This window comes from Dermacentor albipictus, unplaced genomic scaffold (assembly GCF_038994185.2).
Source record: "Dermacentor albipictus isolate Rhodes 1998 colony unplaced genomic scaffold, USDA_Dalb.pri_finalv2 scaffold_13, whole genome shotgun sequence".
Lineage (NCBI taxonomy): Eukaryota > Metazoa > Arthropoda > Arachnida > Ixodida > Ixodidae > Dermacentor > Dermacentor albipictus.
This window is the reverse complement of record NW_027225567.1, coordinates 15859308-15880000: the sequence shown is the minus strand read 5'-3', so window position 1 is coordinate 15880000 and position 20693 is coordinate 15859308. Positions and strand designations below refer to the sequence as shown.

At 47.3% G+C, this 20693-nt stretch overlaps 1 protein-coding gene and 1 long non-coding RNA gene across 3 annotated transcripts in view; one reads left to right on the top strand and one right to left on the bottom strand.

Moving 5' to 3' along the window:
* Positions 1-391: 391 nt before the first annotated feature.
* LOC139051616 (organic cation transporter protein-like) overlaps positions 392-20693 on the bottom strand; it is a 151964-nt gene continuing 131662 nt past the window's right edge. For both annotated transcript variants that reach the window (XM_070528553.1, XM_070528554.1), the window contains exons 10-12: positions 4351-4532; positions 3274-3410; positions 392-532 (exon numbers count right to left, since the gene is read on the bottom strand). In XM_070528553.1, the coding sequence (XP_070384654.1) occupies positions 466-532; positions 3274-3410; positions 4351-4532 (386 nt within the window). In that variant the 3' untranslated portion in view covers positions 392-465. The remainder of the gene's footprint in view (positions 533-3273; positions 3411-4350; positions 4533-20693) is intronic.
* LOC139051617 (uncharacterized) overlaps positions 3365-20693 on the top strand; it is a 35382-nt gene continuing 18053 nt past the window's right edge. Inside the window, exons 1-2 of the long non-coding RNA XR_011509436.1 lie at positions 3365-3469; positions 6837-6990. This is a non-coding gene — a long non-coding RNA (uncharacterized lncRNA). The remainder of the gene's footprint in view (positions 3470-6836; positions 6991-20693) is intronic.

Here is a 20693-nt window from a genome sequence, read left to right as displayed (position 1 = left end):
CGAATTTCTGCGGAGTGATAATTTACGGCTTCATTTCACTCAACGAACCACGAAGCCGAAATTCTGAAGCGCGCAACTGCCACGTCACTACTAGACGAACGCGTGTCACTTGACTCTTTCGCGTCCAATCGTCTGGCCTGACATGAACGAAAGTTTTGGCTATAAATAATTATCGATCCCAGATCTCCCTGGATTCATGATCGGCTGACTGTGAGTCGGAAACGGTCACTAATGTCGGGTATAACATGGCATTGGCTCCACAGTTGAGCTCTTCGTCGTTGTAACTTCGCTATGGCATTTTAATTTCAAAAGTGCATGCTGGAAGTGTAATGGTATTTATAGAAGAATGGCGGCACGAGAAAAAAAAGCGTACAAGAAACTACATTTGCATTTTTCTATTTTTATTGTATTTTACTTGCGTGCAAGGTGACACTTGTTCCGATAACTTCAGCATTTGTATCTTTGTTACCGCAATGGTTGAGCTTCTGCGGCGACGTACGAGTCCACTGGGTCCTTTCCCTTCCTGCACTTCCTGTAATTGTAATAGAAAAAAAACCAAAGGCGTTGTAATTGACGGCTCACTAATAGGAAGCGGTCGCACTGCGCCGCTCATGGTGACTGGTTGCAAGGCACGCAAGCCGCGTTTGCTCGAGAAGAGAAAAAAGCGCCTATTTGGGAGTGACGTTTTCGTGTGGCAGTATGCGAGCATATATGTCATGTCCTGTATACATTTAAATGTAGTCTATAGCTAGATATTGGAAAATGCTAGATAGATAAAATTCGGCTGGCTTTTGGCAAACGTATGCATAAGTATATATGTCGTATGGCGACTTCGCTGTAGCCAGGATGCTTCGTTTAATTTCGTGAAATATGCCACCTCACAAAACACCGAGGTTTGAAGACGTTGTTGCTTCCAGTCCTTTTGCACGCGCAAGCAGGGAGCCCCTTGATTTCGATACTTTACAGCGTTGCGCATGTTTTTCTTTTTCTTTTTTTGAACATTCCTTTTTTTTGAAAATTGCGGCAGATCCAAAACGCTTTCTTGGAATGTGCACACTGCGAGTGGATATCTGTTAAGTGGATATCAATTATTTCATTTGTTTGTTTGCGACAACTGATCTTACAAAAATAATTAAAAGCTAATTAGTACTTGATTAGCGCGATTCGTAATGCAAGTAATGTTCGCCTATTCAAACACTCCATCTTTACGCAAAGGTGGAATAGTGCCAACCATCAGAAGGACTCTTATCACGACGACGACGACGACGACCACAACAACAACAACAGAAGGAAGAAGCGATAGAAGGAACAGCAAGTGCTGTTTCTTTTACCGTTAAACAGTTTGATGTCCAGTGCCATCTTAACATTTTATCACACATAGCTCGGCATCTTTTTCTGTCTGATGCAGAGTAACAGTTGCATGGACTGATTTTGCCTTTGAGGTGGGAAGTGGCATTGCTGATGCAACAGATGTATATTTCTGTGGCTAAAGTTAGTAGGCTGTGCACAATAAATAAAGTATATGGTCACTAAACACCCACACATTCGCGTGTTAGTGCACATCTGGGAAAAAAATATGAATGATCACCGCGGTGTGCCGCGAGTCACAATGTAGGCGTCTGTACACGTAGAACGCTTTAAGAAATCGGCACAGAAGATGCTGAGTCATGTGTGGTGTGTGGCATAGCCGTTCATAGTGCGACCTGAACCGGGCGAGTCATGCCATCAGTGGTCTATAAATCACGCACGCACCGTGCAACTAGTCCTCCGCGTTCAGGTCCTTCAGCTTTGGCTTCCAGTGTGCAAATATCTTATACGATCGTAAACCTGATAAACAAAAGACGTTATACGAAATCTGACTGTTCGTAGAGCTAGAATGACAAAAGCAGCACGGTATTAAAGCTTTAAGTGACAAGAAAACAAAAAAAGGGTGAAAAAGAAAGAAAAAAATTGCCCTTCCACTCCGTGAGGAGGGATGACGAGCGAAGCTGTGAATATGGGCCCCGTAATGGCGAACTGCACTCTCGCCGCGGATCGGCCCGGTGTTGTAATACGTTCGGGATCGGCTCACGTATGGGTTGTGCTTGACGCCTGCTTCACTTCCGCCGCGGGTTGGCGCGGCATTGCACTATCTTCGGTACTGGCCGACGTATGAAAAATGTTGCTGAAAACGTATGAAAAATGACAACATCCGCCAGAACCTAGCCATAAACAGCTTCATTGTGAAAAGAAGGTATGCCTTCTTGAAATTGAATATGTGTCTATAACTCGGTGTTTCTTGCATTGCGCGTGGTTTTTCGATACTGTTCTGGCATTCATTCGTTGCGCGATAGGGCTCTGTTGCGGTGGTGGTGGTTTGTAGCAACAGGCGGGCTCAGCTTGAAGATCGAGGCCGGCAACTACTCCGTTGTTCTGCCTGAGCGTCGCTCGCTCTGCCACTGCGGCGCGTCACCATACGTCTAGCAAACCATTTTCTCTTAGGCAAATTCAATACGAAGACGTGATGCTTCCTTGTGGGCTAGAACTGAGCTGCGTGAGGGTTCTCTGACCGGCCAGCATTTACTTTTTCCAGGAACCGCTTACAAGTGCACACCGAGCATCGGTAACCGCCTATGACGTCATATTGTGTTCCCGATCGGGACAGAGTAAAGTTTCATATTGAAGATAAAAAAGAATCGCACTTTATGACATATTGGGTGCTTCTTTGGCACCTGAAGAAAGGAGTACGTTGATTGGTTTAGGCGTAGAGTAGCACTAATGACATCTCAGTATTTATGGCCATACCGCTGTTCTTTCCCTCTTTCATTTCCCCTTACCCGTCCCCCAGTGCCGGGTACCTGACCAGAATCTTAACCGGTTAACTTCCCTGCCCTTGCCCCCCCATTTATCCCTCTCTCTATGGCATACGGCTGGCTGATCCACATGACTATCGGATTATCCAGGGTTGCGCTAACATTTACCAGGTTGATCAGAGATATAATCCCGTTGAGATATGGCTCTGACCTTTTTTTCTTCCATATGTTTCTTTTTTGCTAAAGTCAAGTCAGCATTGCGCTGTGCGCGCTTTCTTCATTAACCAAATTGCATGACCACTCTTGCATGAGCCTTATGTAACGCTTACAGCATCCATAAATAATTAAATAAATAAATAAATAAACGAGGTATTCCACGCTTCCATTCCAGTTTAGTCGCGGAGCCATATCGTCTGGCTTAGCCGCATAGGTTGGGACCACTGCTGCATGTGCCCAGCGTCTCGGTGGCGCACAAGCGTACTTGGCCTTCTTAATGTCGTGCAGCGTGTCCGGCAGCGGTTCCTTGAACGTCTCTGGCAGCGGGAGCGACACGAGGATGAGGCAGGCGCACACCGTGATGTCGACCACCTTGGGCACCCACGGGAAGAACACCACGCCCTGGGGAGGAGGAGGAGCAGCGTGCCGCCTTGCACCAGTTTGCCACTGACATTTGCTGAGTAATGCACTTCATCTTAGAAAGATAGACTTAGCTATAGAGGAGCAGGCGGCGAGGTTGGAACGACATACTTCCTGCTAAACTCTAGTTCAATTATAGTATTTCGGCTGAAGCGCTACGAATTATGAAGATTACTTTAAGAAGAAAACAGTCTTCTTTTTCACCACGTCTGTCCAGTCAGACCTTTCGCGTGCACTTTAACGAGAGCTAGGAATAAAGTAAGATGAACATAAACGAAAAGCGAAGTAATTCAGAATTGCCGCGCGACTGCCGGCTCCAGGCACCTTGCGTGAATTTGCGGCCTCTTTTCGCGCTCGCAAAAACACATTTATGTAGCAGGTATTCAGCAACAGAAAGCTGTATCGGGAGTTTTTCATGACGCCCTACAATCTTTTCATCGACACTTTTAATCTAATTATAATATTTGAGAGGTTCAGTAATTATTTAAGACTAATAATCTAATTTGGCGGAAAGGAAAAGAACCAGTACAATAAAACAACATTATACCTTTGTTCTGTCTAGCTACGTGGCATTTGCATACTTTTTTAAACTCTGGCTAAAGTTAACTGGGACAGTCTGTATAGCGTAAAAGGCGTTTATAACTTCTCGTTCTAATCTCTGAACGTTGCGCCAATCATTCCGCCAGGCATTGCTCGTTGCGTGGTCCTCAACTTCCTCCCAAGTTTGTTAGCCTGGACGTTTTGATCCCGTAGATCGAGCACTTCTCGGTTTCGCGTTTATTCGTGCCCATCAAGACAACTTCGCTAGTTGGCACATTTTTCTCGAAAGGTGGGGCGAGTTTAGGTGCAACGAAAGACAACGTGCACAGGACAGAGCGCTGCAGTGTGACAAGTAACGCAATTCCGTTTGCACGATCCATACCAGCTCCTTGGTGAAGGGCGCCAGTATGGCCCCGACGCGGCTCGTGGTGATGGTGAAGCCCATGGCCGTGGTGCGCAGCCTGGTCGGATAGAGCTCGGACATCTGGACCACGTTGACGCAGTGCGCCGCTATCAGGCCCATCTTGGCTAACAGCGCGCTCGCCATCAGGGCCCAAGAGACATCTGCGACTCCGGAACACACAGCTATTCATGGCTCGCTGTATCAATTCCTCGTTGCTTGCGTAATCAGCGGTAAAGTTCATGAGGTAATTTGATGACATTGTGTCCCTAGAATAGGTGCAAAGGAGCTCAAGGACTACTTGTAATTACTCGAACCTAGAGCTCTGAGAAATTCGGAAGGTCAGAAAAGAAAAAGGAGCCTTCCTCTAATCCAAGCAGACCAACATAGCAGTAACCGACAAAAGGCCGTAAAACGTACATGACGTTCGTTAGTTCTTATCAGTGTTCATCGCCATCCACGTACTTGCGCCAGCTCCCTGTGGGCACCACTCTGACAGTGGGTGCTCGATGCCAGCGTCTCGCCGAAAGCGAACTTTGAAAAACATTATGGCTGTGCTCGCCCTGTACACATTTAAGGCGGTAAAAGTGGCGTACCGTTAGACTTGAGCTGTATAGTACTGTGCAGCTGCGGCCGCGGATAGTAATGGCTACAGTATACCGTCTTTTGGGGCTGGCGCTAGTGGCGATCCATTTTTCCAATTCCGACGTCTCCTAATGAAATTATGAAATCGAAACTCACGTTAAAAAAGTTTCGTACAGGTTTCGATGTTTCGTGATTCATATTCAAAAAAGAAAAGAAAAAGGGAAAAATAGTGGGGAAAACGAAATAGCTTCAGATTTGAATAAATACGGCATGTTTCGCTTACCAAATGCACAAAAAAACTGATTAAAATTATGGGGTTTAACGTGTGAGAACCACTTTTTGAGGCACACCGTAGTGGAGCGCTCCGGAAATTTCGACCACCTGGGGTTCTTTAACGTGGACCTAAATCTAAGTACACGGGTGTTTTCGCATTTCGCCCCCATCGAAATGCGGCCGCCGTGGCCAGAATTCGATCCCGCAGCCTCATGCTCAGCAACCCAAAACCATAACCACTGAGCAACCACGGCGGGTAACAATGACTGATTGAACGATCGATCTTTCCATCGCAATACCACAGCATCAGGCCTCCGAGAGAAACCGTAGATGTTAGCGCTCGAGATTAATTATGACCACGCGTGTGGTTCCTTAGTGTGCACATGTTCGTATGTAAGCACACGGGCGGCTTTGCAAACCGCCGGCCCCCAGGGAATGCGGCCGCCGCGGCCGTGGATCGAATCTGCTCGGCAACCTCCGTGCCCATCAGCACTACGCTATAACCAATTAGAAACCGCGCGTCAACAACTGGTCAGCAAGGAAAGCAAACAACGAAGATTTGAGATTCCGTGCGGATGCCGGAAAACAAATGAAAGAACACACGAGAATTACACGAGTGTATATCGGTCTGCGAATAGAGGTGCATGACTCTGGATAAAACATACCTCCCCTCCTCCGCCGCCCTTTTTTTCCTCTCTCTGTTTTTCGTGGAGTATGAATAGCGATTCGGCCAGTTCAGATGGATTAACCTGAAGAGCCGGGCGCTACTTGCGTGACAAAATAGCAGTATGCAGGTGGCAAAATAAAAAAAGATTCCCGAATTAACCTACGATTGATTCCAGTTGCAAAACAAGCCAATCAGAAGTAAAGTGACGTCTACTTAGTAGAAATCCTCAGACTAGCGCCTGATGGGTTTTACAGATAAGATCATCGCGAACCGGTTGACATAACCTTTTGGGACATTGCTAGTCGGAACGGCCATATATTTCGTAGCACAATTTAAGACTGTACGTTGACTGTGGTACTAGACACGATTTCTGATTCTTCAATACAGTGTGGTTTCAGTTTCGTGACTGGAACATTTGCTCGAATTTCTTTATTTATTACACGGACGTTCAAGGTCCGTAGACACTGCAGTAATGAGTGGAAACGAAGCAAAATGTGCGCAGACAATATCAATAAAAACTTTTAAGAGATAGCATGGTAGATTGTTGTCTTGAATGAGGATGCGTATGGGATGTGAACGATGGAAGCCGGAAGTTGCTTTCAGTCGGGACTTGTACAGGGTATAAAAAGAGTCATCGTAACTGTTCGTTCCGTAGGATGGCACGCCAACTTTATGTCTGTAAATAATGAAAGTTAATTAGTATATATATTTAATGTATGTGAAGCATTTATTTGCCTAATCGGAGCCAAGGTCAAATGCGAGGCCGGCCAAGGTCACAGAGTTTATCACTGATGTGCGCGCACGACCATGTGGCCGCTATGCGACCTTGGCCGCTATTGGCTCGGCCTTTCCTTGCTGCACGCGCATGCGCGCGCTCTCCCACGCACCGCTCGCACGCCGCTACCGCCCTGGTGACCCATCTCCTTGCTCCACTCGCCGGTAGGGGTGTGCGTGCCACAAAAGGACATGGCTCGGTTCCCAGCACTAACTCCAGTGGGAGGACTATGCCGAGATCAGCCTCACCAGCAACCCAACAAAAGTCAAGGAAACAAGAAGCGCAAGCAGGCGTCTTCCAAGGCGGGGACAGCAGTGGCAAGGTAAGCTGGCCAGCAGAGGTAGCCTTCACCATTGCTTCGCACGTGAATGACAAGCACAAACTTAGTAAGAAAATAAAAGACTTAAAAGAGAATTAGAATTCTCGGACGAGAGTTTCGACATACCTGTACAATGTATCTGATTGTATGTGTATTTATGTTATTGATGTAAAAAAAAGGAACACTTATTGATGTTTAAGTTCTACCGTGTTCCAAATTGAGCCTATTGTAGCGAATACTTTTGTTATTATTGTTCTTGTGTGACTGCTGCTGCCAAGGGTGGCGAGGCCTAGTCAGGCACGTTCAGTGCCTTTTGTCGCATCCCCCAAGGCATTTCTGTAAGGAATGTCTTGAATAAATGAATAAAGAAAGAAAGAAAGAAAGAAAGAATTCTTCCGAATTAAGCAGGGACAGCAAAAACGCAAGATGGCAGAGCTCCGTGCCCTCGTCTATGACCTTGAAGAGACAAAGGACGAAATGACTACACCTCAAGCAACCCCGCCAGGGGCAGGAAACAACGAATGCATTGCCAAGACCACTCTAATACAAACGCTCCAACAAATGATGAAGCAGATTAGCCAACAAAGCAGTCAAATGAAAAGCTCGGTCGGTAAACAAATGACTGCCAGCAATGTAAGGGACAAGGTTGACCATATCCTCTGCATACCAGTACTAGCGGCCCTGTAGAATGATTCGAACATTCCAGAGACCGCACGCAATTCGTTCCGTACTAACAAGGGAAGTACACGCTAGCGAAAACAAGAACAATTAGACATATGGCAGTGCAACTGCCGCGGGTACCTAAGGAAGCAAGGCCTGCTCAAACAATACATATATAGATGGATGGATGGATGTTATGAGCGTCCCCTTTGGAACAGGGCGGTGGGTTGCGCCACCAGGCTCTTGCTATTATGCTGCCTAATGTCCTACCTAGGTTAAAAAAAAAACCACGATGAACCAAATTGGTTTTGTACATCTCTGTTTTTTGTCGCTTCCCTACTTTTCTTCCACCAATCTTTGAATCATCTCGTACTAATCTCTATTACGGACATTGTAGGAGTTGTAGGTCGCACGGAGGAACTTGGAAGGAACTAGGCGTATAGGATTTATTTACATATTTAAATTAAAACAAGAGATACATTCGACAGTCTAGCGTGACTCCCAAATGGAGCCCGAAAGATGAATCATACAGCACACAGCTCCAAGCGCCAAGCACACTGCTTGTCGAGCACGAGCACACAGCTCACGAGCACACTCTAGCAGCCGACAACAGCTGCTTACAAACATCCTGTCCTCCCTAGATCCCTAGGTGAGAGAAAAACGGCAGTTCACAGCCGATTCGTAGCGTCCAACGTCATCGTAGTCAACCCGCCTTTAGGGGGAGGGTTACACACACTTCCACGCAGGTTTTACTGATTACATCGAGGAGAGTGGGTTCTCGTGGTCACGGTGCTTGACCCGAGCAAGTGCCTCTTAATCCCCGACCTGACCTCGTACAGCGGCCGCCTCGACTGCCCCTTGTCTGGCGTCTTCAAAGGCTCATGACAAGGCACCGCAAAGCATCTCCTTCTAGGAAGTGCCCCTGCTTCAGTCGAACCATGAAGGCGTTGGCGATTTCACTAACAATAGTTGGTCCACCGATCACGTTTAGTCACAGCGGCGCCGAGGGTGTGTTGCCGCGGCACATTGTCCTCTCTACGAAACGAGTTACCGCGGCAGGTGGTGAAGGCTTCCATGGTCTCTTCGGGGAAGCTCGCCACGCTCGCAGCTGCAGCTGGCTGAGAAAACTTTGCATGTCGGCACCTCTCCACGCCGTTCCCAGCAACATATTTGCTTTTCCACTTTCCTCGCTGAACCGAAGGGCTTCAAGGAGACCAGAGGTGCCTATAACGGCCGCTGGGCAGATATCTTCTCATTCTAATAAAACATGTTCCATCGTTTTCCTACCTTTACCGCAGCAAGCACATGCTTCTTCTTCCTTCTTATATCTCGCTTTGTAAGTGCGTGTTCTAAGGCATCCTGAATTCGCTTCGCAAAGTAAAGAGCTTCCCTTTGAGTTATCATAAATTGTTTCTTTCCTGATTTCGTATTTCCCTCTTAAGTAGTTACTCATGGCAGGTTTCTTTTCCATTGCTGCCACCCATGAGATTTTTTCAGCCTCTATGACTTTCTGCTTGACGTTCTTCGTTGCTGCGTTGCTCACCCTACAGGCCGCATACTTGTTGGTAAGCTTCCTAGTTCTATTCCCTCACTATGAATCAATGGTTTTCGTGTACAGATACATCAACACTCTCCCAGCCCATTTACTTTATTCCGTATTCCTCACTCGTTCTTCATACTCAATTTTACTGCGAGCTTCCCTCACTTCAAAACAAGTCCAGCCCATATCACCCTGCACAGCTTCATTTGTAGTCTTCCTCGTGAGCGCCCAGTGTGAGGCGTCCCACTGACCTTTGGTTCCCTTCGAGTCCTGCTTGTACGCCTGATTTCAAGCAAACATCCGCCTTTTCAAAAGTAAGTCCTGGAACCATAACACCTTTCCACCTACCTCGGAGGACCTCGTACCTATTGTATCCCCATAGCGCTCTGTGCTTCATTATGGCTGCATTTCTCTTCCATTTACTGTTATTGTTTTTTCCTGTGTTTCTGTACATCTATTGCCTTCATTTATCCATATACCAAGGTATTTATCTTCTTTTACCCGAGGTATTTCCTGGCCCTGTATTGCCACTGTCTGTTCACTGTTTTCATTGAATAACATAACATCTGATTTTCTAACGCCAAATTTCAAACCTAAATTCTCGCCTTCCTGTCCACAGATATTAGCCAGACGTTGCAAATAACTGTGTTCGTTAGCTAGAAACACAATGTCGTCCGCATAAAATAGACCTGGAAGCTGCTGCTCTGCTACTGTACCCGCTTGTTTGTATGAGAGGTTCAACCCGATATTACTTCCTTCCAGCGCCCTCTCCATTCTCAGCATGTACATCGTAAACAGCAGTGGGGATAAAGGGCACCCCTGCCTCAGTCCCTTGTTGATATCAACTTTCTCCTCGCTATACATCCCTTCCCATCCAACGCAAACGGTATTTTCTAGGTAAATCTCTCTCAAAAGCTGTAGACAATCGTCATGTAAGCATTCCCCTTCCAGAATATCCCACAAAACGTTGCGGTCTACGTTGTCATACGCTCCTGTAATGTCTGCAAAGCCACGCATAACGGTCTGCTTTCTACTCTTGATATTTCAATACACTGAGTAAGAACAAATAAGTTATCATCCAAACGCCCACCTGTTCCGAAGCCATCTGAAGTTCTCCCAAAATGCCATTATCCTTAGCTTGCAGCTTTAATTTAATTGCCTGCATTGCTAGCCCGTATATTACATATGTAATGGTCGACGGTCTACACGAGTGAATTCTGTCTTTCTCCTCCTTACCTTTATAAATTAAATTCATTCTACTTTGTCGCCAACTGTCTGGTATTCGTCTATCTTTTAAAGTTTTTTCCACTGCTTTCACCACACCTTCTTCAATTTTGGGCCTAGTTCATTAATCAGCCTAACAGGAACCTCGTCTAGCCCTGTGGCTGTGCGCTTAGGAACTTTCTCTTCGGCTTTCTTCCAGTTGAAATTTGTCAGCACCACCTCCTTTTGCACCTGGTTCTCTTTCATGCTCTTTTTTTTTCAAATGCGACCTCGTCATTGCCTTGGAAAGATTCGGTTGTTACTTTTCGGATGTAATTTAATGCCGCTTCCCCTTCCAGTTTGTTTCCATCTTCGTCTAGGATATGTTGTTGTATTGTTGTTGACTGCCTGCCTAATAACTTTATGTGGTTCCAAAATATTCTACGTGCGGCCTTCTTTTTCCCACGCATTTCTGGCAACCAACGTTCACTTTCACCTTTTATCTTTGCTTGCACCAGTATTTGAACCACAGACTTTTTCTCCCGGTATATTTCTCATTTATTCGCCACTTCATCCTGGGGTAACTGCGCCTTTTTTGCCCGCCTGTGCTCTCGGGAGGCTTTCTGTCGTTCGGCGACCGCTTCTCATATCTCCCTGTTCCACCAGCTTTTCTGTTTCTTTTTTTTCTTTTCCAACGAGCATGTTGTTTCTCTTTCCGTATTTCTGACGTTATTACACTTACCTCACTATATTCCCACTCTTGGCCATTTCCCAAGTTCTTCCTCGACTCTAGTGACTAAATTCTTTATTTGTTCAGCGTTCAAATTTGGACTGTCCATTTTGCACTCCTTGCTCTCTTTCCCAGCTACATATGCCATTTTCAAAATGATGCGTTTATGGTCATCACTGCATGGTCATCAATGGTCACGTTATACCAATGGTCACTCCCTATGTTGCTATGCCTTTCCTCGTCAGTGGCCATTTCTCTCAACTTATCACGAATTCCTTTTGTCATCAGACAGTAATCAATGGTTGATTGCTATTTTCCCACTTCCCACGTGATCTGCCCTTCACACTTAGGCCTTGTAGTCACGATAACAAGGTTATGTTGCTCAGAAAGGTCTAGCATCGGCTTCCCGTTGTTACATAAACACACACCTAACGCCACCTACCATAATTGCACTCCAGGAGACCGGAGGAAGACGCGTTCTACAAGGATACAAGGTTTACGGCGATCCAACAGAGTGCAAAGTGGCTATTCTAGTCTACACGACAGCAACAGCCGTTGGGCACGATGTTATTCCGAACACTAATGTAGAGCATGTTGTAGTAGAAACTAATAAAGAAAGGAACACGTCACGTTAAGTACAGCATTTTTGTAGTCGATCTCTACTGCCCCCACACTCCCCTCCCCGGACAAAGAAAGGCCGCAATTCGCAGATCTCTTCCAAGGAGCACGCAACCCAACGAGAAGCAACCCTTTAATAATCATAGGAGACTTCAACGCCCGCGACAGAAGCTGGGGCTATTCGCACACAGATGCAAGAGGGAAAATGATCATGCAGGCAGCAGAGGACCTGTATCTCAAGCTGCTCACAGATATAGCCGCCCCCATCAGAATCGGCAACAGTGTAAACATGGACACGAGCCCTGACCTGACATATGTCAAAGGAAGACAGGATAGCTCCTGGGTAAATCTGCAGGAGACACTAGGAAGCGACCACTGCATAGTGCATACGAGAGTAGATGCAGGAGGGGTCGCGAGAAGACAAATTGGACAAGCCAAGATAACCGACTGTACTGCTTTTCGCGCAGAAAGTAAGGAGCAACTTGGCTACATAATCACCCTCAAATAATGGTGCCAAAGACTTACGGAAGTCCTAAACCTTTGCATAAAACGCATACAACGGACAGCAGATATACAAGAGGTAGATGGGCATCTTCTACGACACTGGGAAGCCAGACACGGTCTAGTCAAACGCTGGGGGTGCCAGAAGCTTAACAGAAAGTTCACGTTCAAGATTGTAGAAATAACGAACGAAGCTTAAGCCTCCACCACCCAGCTAGCTCGCCTCAATTTGTAGCAGCTGAGTGAATCCCTGGCTGGCAAATTAATTACGGCGCGCTTTTGGAATATTCTAAGAGCACTCATGAATACCTTCATATCTAAAAGAGAAGCCAATAAGGTACTTGTGAGATCTCTTCACACCTTCGAAAGTACGAACACTGAGCAGCTCGGAAAACATGTGAAAAAATGGCTGTGGCTTAGGTAAGGTTAAGCCCAGGATGCGAAGCATACTAGCCTTTATTTTAGTTGTTGAACCACTGTTTAGCCTGGTGAACTGCTGTTGCTTGGCTATATTTGGTTCGGCTAGACGAAGAAACAACTCATGCATTACTTCTTCGCCTTCAAGAGTGGAACGCGACAGCGTTCCCGTCGACCCGCCAAGGAGTGTAAGACAATGGGCTACAGGGCAGCGACTACGCGCCCCGCATTGAACGCGGTGAGCGTCGAGCAAAGCAGCGTTCGGCGCGGCAACGAAATGTGCGCCTGAGCAAGAGACGCACGCCTTAGAAACAGCGCGTTTCTAAGGCAACACCGCATTCACTAGAGGCGCTTTTGTACCGCTTTGAAGCGTTGTACTCGTGGCTCAGTGGTAGCGTCTCCGTCCCACACTCCGGAGACCCTGGTTCGATTCCCACCCAGCCCGTCTTGCAAGAGTTGAGCCAAAGCCACTTCTCCTCTGTCGTGACGTCACGGTGTCACGTGATTTCATGGTCACCGCCGCGCCTGAGGAGCTGGGTTGAGCCCTCGTAATATGCTTCGCATAAAATACTCCGAAAGCCACCTACCGCCGTGCTATAAGGGGCAGTATAAAAGTGCAGCAAGCTCCACACTCGACAGTACCATAACAAAGGCAGAGGTCTACCCAGCCATACGAAACACCACCAAGTATACTGCCTCGGTAGGTGATGCATAGGAAACCCTAACATTCGTAACCTTGCCAACGAAACCATTCAGGAACTCACAAAATTAATAAATGACCACTGGGAGGTGGAGACCGCACCGATAGAATGGAAGCACGTAAAAGTACTACTTCTTGCCAAATCAGGCAAGAAGCTTTAGGTTCTTGCCTGTCGAGCCGAGAGAGAGAGAGAAAGAAGTTTAATGACACGAAAAGCCGAGAGGTGGGCCTGAGGTATATTCCTCTAGCCAGCTACTCGGCATTGGGGGAAGGGGAAGAGAGAAAGAAAGAGGGAAGAAAGAGGTGCATGATGGGTGACGATGACGATAGAAGGAAGATGCAGAACATATGGCAAGCAATTTGGCATGCTCAAAGTCTGCAATCCAGGCCCGTAATTTTTAAAAAGTTCAGTAATGCCTTGATGGCCTTGAAACTTGACTGAGCGTCTGGCCAAGGGCCTAAAATAACGTACTCCGACAACGGCTTGCCGAACCGACTCAACACTGCCTCGGTAGGGGCGGCGGCGGTTGCTTTATTTCATAGTTTACGCGAAAGAAGGCTAGATTAGCGGCAAATACAATCCCGCGGTAGCTTTTGTGTGTCGCTACGTTACAATTTTAGATCTATAAGGACCGAAAAATTCAGTTCTCGGTTTTACGAATTTCCCGATTTAATGAAATAATTCGAGCGTGGTCATCACTTCGCTAAATCAAGTTTCAACTGTAAGTGATTCCCAAGACACATGGGGGCATTTCTTGAACGGCAGAATGAGCCACCGCGTATTCCGTGTACTCCTCGAGACGACAGGCGGCGTAACATACCACGCGACAGAACCACAGCCGACCCAACGCACGTTGGTATCGGGACATGCAATAATAGCGGGGAACGAAGAGGTGGACAGCGTACCTCTTGCGTACACAATCCGAGCACCGAAGAATCCACACTGGAAAGTCCACTGTCCATTCCAAATGAATATTCGGCTTGGTTGTCACTCTACAGGGAACCAGGGTGCGATATGCTCCCCCACGTAAATCACTCACGAAGGTGGAGGCCACTGATTGGAGATAGCTCCAGACAGAAACCTTCCCCAACCTAAATCTACTCAGTAAAATGTACCCCACCAGCAGTGGCGTAGCCAGAAATGGCCTCTGACGATCGAAAAAAAAAAGTCAACACCTTTCCGGCGGAAATGACGGCCTTTCCTTTCTTGGGGTGGTAAATTGAATGTTTCCACTGTAAGCTTTGCTGTGGTGTTTCAGGCTCGTAGAAGTGTCACCATGGTTCGTCCCCGATCACAATTGGAGGCAAGAAGTTGTCACCCTTATTGTGATACCGGATCAGATGAGTCAAGGCAGCGTTGAACTTCTCCGTCTTCTGGCGGTGGTTCAAAATCTTGGGCAACCATTACGCACACAAGAGCGGATAACCGAGATGTTCTTTCACTATGGCGTGAACCGAACCGTGGCTGATGTTCACACGCTCTGCCAGTTCATCGATGCTTATCCTCCGTTCTTGTCTCATCAGATCATCAAGCTTTGGAATTTTGTTGGGGGTGATTGCACGATGGCTTTGGCCCGGTCTTGGATCGTCTTTGCAACTTTCACGTCCTTCTTTGAACCGTTTACTCCAACGCTTCACAGTGGCCAATGAAATGAAATGTTCAATGAACACGGCAGCCATACGGCGACTAATTTCTTTTTGGGAAACACCTTCAGCTATCAAAAACCTCGGGGCACCACTTCTGGAGCGTCCATTACGTCACGCAACCATGTTCAGCGCAGTGTATGAGAGCATTAAAAAACATTTATCCTCACACCAGCGTGTCACTTTTGTAAATGAGAAATGACTGTGTACTACGCGCATGCCTAGCAAATAATTAACCGAACCATTATTGCGCGGGGTGGGTAAGCTCACTTTCATTTGTCTCGCCCTCGTACATTATAAATGCGAAGATACAATTGAATATATATACTAATGCGAAGATACAGCTTGAGAAAGGGTAAAAAAGGGTCACTAGAAACAAAGTTCACTGCACATGTACACAAAACCTGTCAACAAGATATTTAAGTATACGCTAAGTATCCAATAAATCTACGTATCTAAGAAAACGTCAGCGTATATAATGCGTCAGACAAGGCAAATCAACATGTTGCGCAATCACAGATTCACAGAATCCTAGATCCCATCCCGATTCATCCACTCCCCCCCGATGTATCGCGCGCGATGGAAGGTGGCGCACTTGCTTTTCTCTTCTGCGCACACAAGACTGAGCCACCATCGTCGTCTCACCCATTCCAGCCCCCCATCCCCCTCCGCACGCTTTCACTCCCACATACAGCATGCGGCGCGTGGTCACGATGTTACCGCCCTTGGATTTTATACGAAACATGAGGGCGACGGCAGGAATGCGCCTGGAGTGTCCATATAATTGCTATCGCAATATTATATAATAAGACTATCCGGCAACTGAAGCGTCCCGTGGCCCATTACTGTCCGCAAAAGAAGTAACAAGATCGAACTTTCACCATACCACAATGCCCTGTGCCACAGCAATGTCTTTTTTTTTCCTTTGTGGGGCTGGGACAGCTAAATAAAAAAGCGCAAAGTATGTTGGCCACAATCGAATGTCTACTTTGGGCACCTAATGTAGCTACCGAAAGAATACCGAAAAAAATATGAGACGCTTGGTCCACCGAGAACCATACACATACTGCTCGGTATCCTACAATGGCGAGACAAGACTTTACGGAGAGGTTGCGCTCAAGCGAACGCGATGCAATTCGTCGAGTCCCCACAGTGATGGCGGCGAGCGACGATAGTTTCTTTTTCTCGTCTGGTAGCCAGAAAGTGCCCAAAACTCTGCCAGATGAAAATTCACTCGGCCAGAGGAAACCGAACGAGCACCGATGTGCGCCGCGTGGTGGCCGGGGCAACACGAGAAAAACGCATGCGCTCTGGCAGGCTCTGGCAGCCCGCGGGTAAGGTAGCGAGGACAAAAAAAAAATTGAAGAGGCTCAATGTGTCCTCGCGAATAAAAGTCGAAGTAGAAAAAATAAATAAGAACGTAGTTACCTTAGTTGACTTTAGTGTCTTGACATGGGTGCTTTGGCGTAGGTGAAAAACAAATGTTGATATTTTTTTATGTATCATTACGGCACCAATGAAGCACCAGAACGCTTCATCTGTTTGGACCTTGCTGCTGGCTTTGTCAACTTGTCTGATAGTGTGTTTATTTGGCTTGTCTCGTTGTATGGTCCAATGTAAGACTTTAGAAAAGTCAATGCAACTTTGGCGTCCAATATTTATAGTAACATCAAACCCACAAAGTTCCGCAATTGAAAATCTAAAGCACAACTTTGGAAACGTCAATGCACCTTTCACATCAAAAGTTTATGAGAACTTTATACCCACAAATTTCGGAATTGACATCTATGCGCTGCGCAGATTCCGCGGCTTCCGCAAGATGCCGTGGCGAGCCCGTTCGCCATCAAAACGCCCTGGAAACTTTGTGCTCGGATGGGGCTGCTTGCGTTATGTGACTCCGGGTGCATGGGCGCTGCCGCGAAATCCAGCCCGAGTTCGCAATCTTCGCGGTTAAATGTCTTTTCGAGCGTGAAAAAGACATTCTAGAGAAAATTCAGAATGATTTCCGGCACCAGGGATTGCTTGGGTGGGCGGTGCATGGACGGCACGAAAAAATTTCGGGGGGAAGGGGCTGAAGCCCCATAAGCCGCCCCCCCCCCACCCCCCGGCTGCGCCCCTGCCCACCAGATACGCAGCTAACTGCCTGGGGTGAGTTCAAAAGCCCACCTTGTATCACACCACATGGGAATGCCAACTTACAACAGCAGTCTCCAAAATCATAAATCCAAGTGCGTAGCAGTGGGAGATGCTGCTGGCCAGCAACCGCTTCGAGGACCGAATTCGTCTCGTGCAGCGAACACACAGTTTAACTGAGGCCGTTGAAGCCCTGCACCAAGGGACCCACCCCTGCTTAACCCAGTAAAGTGTGTCCAAGAAGACGCTGACGGACTACTACGGAAGACCCTGTAAGTAGGGACCAGTACATTTTTTTTATGATAATGATGATGATGGCTGGGTTGCGTTAGCTGCGCTATGTTGCACGTACGCCTGTACTTGTAGTACAACAATGGGCTGTGTAAAGTGTCAAGCGTAAGATGGGCGTAGGAGGAGCGTAAGAGCACAAAGGCTTCGCAGAGATGCGTACTTTCAAAAGCACTTTGCCGATGACGAATTTGTTACTTCGTGTAGCGTATGCGATCGCCCCTGCATCCCATCATACGTCGTCAGGGTCTCGTGACCGGCACATGGGGTGGTCCTCGAGCGAGTGTTTCCCCGAGAGGAGGATACTCCGTTCGGGCTTTGCGCCACGTGCAGGGGAGAAATGCTTCGCATGAACTTAGATAATCATCGCGGATGGTTTCTGCCATAATATTAATTAGCGAGCTAGGTAGTGGGGTTTCTCGTCTAAGTAGCGTCCACCTCTTCCGCAATCGGTCTTTTTCACGGCGCGACAGGGTAACTTACCTGGCCCTGAAGCGGATTAGTCGCCATATGTTTTGGAAGGGTCCCGCGCGCGGCCTAATCCGAGAAAAAAAAAGCGCACAGACGCGCACTGCTCCAAACACTCGCAGCTCCACCGGCTTCTCTACGTTGGTGCTGTGCTAAAAACGTGCGTAGCGCGCCACTGCAATGCCATGTTTAACACGGAAAGCGGCCAGGGCTTCATACAGACTGCACCGTGAACCACGCAGTAGCCGCCTTTCATTGGTGGCTAGCACTTCAAAAACATGACGTTGCTGGCGAAGTCTTCCTGCAGAGTCGGTCCTCTTCTGCTGGCGGTGGCAGCGCGTCCCTGACTTCACGTACGCGCTTCACGTACACGACAGCGACAAGACGCCGACACCAACGATTGGCTGACTATTAACACAGTTTGTCGCTGAGACCATTTGATCATACGAGGTCGACAATGACGCAACCGAGGAGCGCGAGTTGTATATATTGTGACGGACTTTCGTGCCGACGACAACAACAAAATCAAGCCGGCGACCATCAGTCGACCGTTCCCTGAGCGAACGGCCGCCGAGCCGACGACGCGATAGCCGCAGCGCTTTCGCTTGTATATATAGCACCCGTCACTGGCTCGAAAAGCGATAGTGCAATAATTGAAGTGCATCGGCTTAAGAGAGTGTTTATAGCGTCCCTGTGTATAGTGTCCCTGCCACACGCACTCAGTGCTTACTCTCTCCCTTACTTCCTCTTTCTATTCCCCTTTCCCCCACCCCCAGTGTAGGGTAGCAAACCGGATGATCTTCTGGTTGACCTCCCTGCCTTTCCTATCCTTGTTTTTTCTCTCTCTCTCTCTCTCTCTGTCTGTCTTAATCGCGCTCAAAATTAGCCGAAACATCCTATCGAAGTTCAAATGTACAAACTGCAGCCCTCTCCTTCCATGCAGATGAAGTTTGAGCCGATGTTGATCCTGCTCAGCGAAGGTTAAGTCGCGCGGCGTCGTCGAGTTCGCGCTCCGGCTATCGGTAGAAGTGTGCTGAAAAGTAAGCATGCGGTTAGGGCGAATTAAACTGCTTCTGTAGTTTAGTCGTGTCCTTAGCGACTTGAAATCAACTACTCTTCATTTCTCACAGCGCGCACACAATAAGCGTGGGAAGAGGCGACGTGCACCGCGGTTTGCCAGCATTTGTAGACGTCGCCGTTCCGGAAGACTGCCAGTCGCATTTGTTAGGTAAATGGGCGGGTCTGTACATGTTGTTATGCCGGCACATTTCTTAATTCCTGAGACGCACTGTTTACCTCTACCTCGAGTAGGACACATGAAAAGGTGTATTCAGTACAGCAGCATAAACAACCGCCTTGTTCAGTTACCAAAGGTTTGAACGAACGCATTTACGTTTTCGCCAGAGTATACGGCATATAATTGAGCGCGTATGAGGGCATAGATGCCTGTAATAGTAATTTATAGAATACGTACAAAGTAACTGGGATGAGGTTAAATAAAAACAAGAATCAGTAATAACAGTCCGTAATATATCTATCTGCTTCGCAGTCGCCGTTGTTTAATGGGCTCGGCCGCTCATACTGGCTCAATCAGGGTCGACGCGGCTCATATGCGCAGATATGCATGTTTTGCCACGTTTTGACATTATTTCACATCAGCGAAGCGCCGTTTCTATAATATTTAATGCTAAGAACGATCTGTGACTATAGATGTTAATGTAGACAAATGCACCGTTTTAGAAAATTTGGCACGGAAGGCTGGGCTCAAAGCAACGGCTTCTTGAATATGCGAAATGTCTAAAGACTGTGCAAGAGGAGCAAAAGGCGAGCTGTACGTGCAGAAATCAGCGGCAGCCGCGTCGGCAGATGGAACTCGGCGTGCTTTTATCGGCCGTACTGTTAGCAAAACAGCGCAATCAGGGGCGCTATAACGTAAAGCTTATTAACTCAGGGGACCAATTGCAATGCATGCTCACTGACCTGGAGAGGAAAAGCAGAAGAGTAGGCCTAAAAATTAATCTACAGAGAACTAAAGTAATGTTTAATAGTCTCGGAAGAGAACAGCAGTTTACGATAGGTAGCAAGGCACTGGAAGTGGTAAGGGAATTCATCTACTTAGGACAGGTAGTGACCGCAGATCCGGATCATGAGACTGAAATAATCAGAAGAATAAGAATGGGCTGGGGTGCGTTTGGCAGGCATTCTCAGATCATGAACAGCAGGTTGCCATTATCCCTCAAGAGAAAAGTGTATAACAGCTGTGTCTTACCAGTACTCACGTACGGAGCAGAAAGCTGGAGGCTTACGAAAAGGGTTCTAGTTAAATTGAGGACGACGCAATGAGCTATGGAAAGGAAGAATGATAGGTGTAACGTTAAGGGATAAGAAAAGAGCAGATTGGGCGAGGGAACAAACGCGAGTTAATGAGATCTTAGTTGAAATCAAGAAAAAGAAATGGGCATGGGCAGGACATGTAATGAGGAGGGAAGATAACCGATGGTCATTAATGGTTACAGACTGGATTCCGAGGGAAGGGAAGTGTAGCAGGGGACGGCAGAAAGTTAGGTGGACGGATGAGATTAAGAAGTTTGCAGGGACGGCATGGCCACAATTAGTACATGACCGGGGTTGTTGGAGGAGTATGGGAGAGACCTTTGCCCTGCAGTAGGCGTAACCATGATGATGATGATGATGATGATGATGATGATAACGTAAAGCTATTCAAAAAATTTCTATTCCAATTCTGCAATCAGCATCCGCGATTGGTCAAAAACTTTTTGGAACCCCCCCCCCCCCCCCCCCAC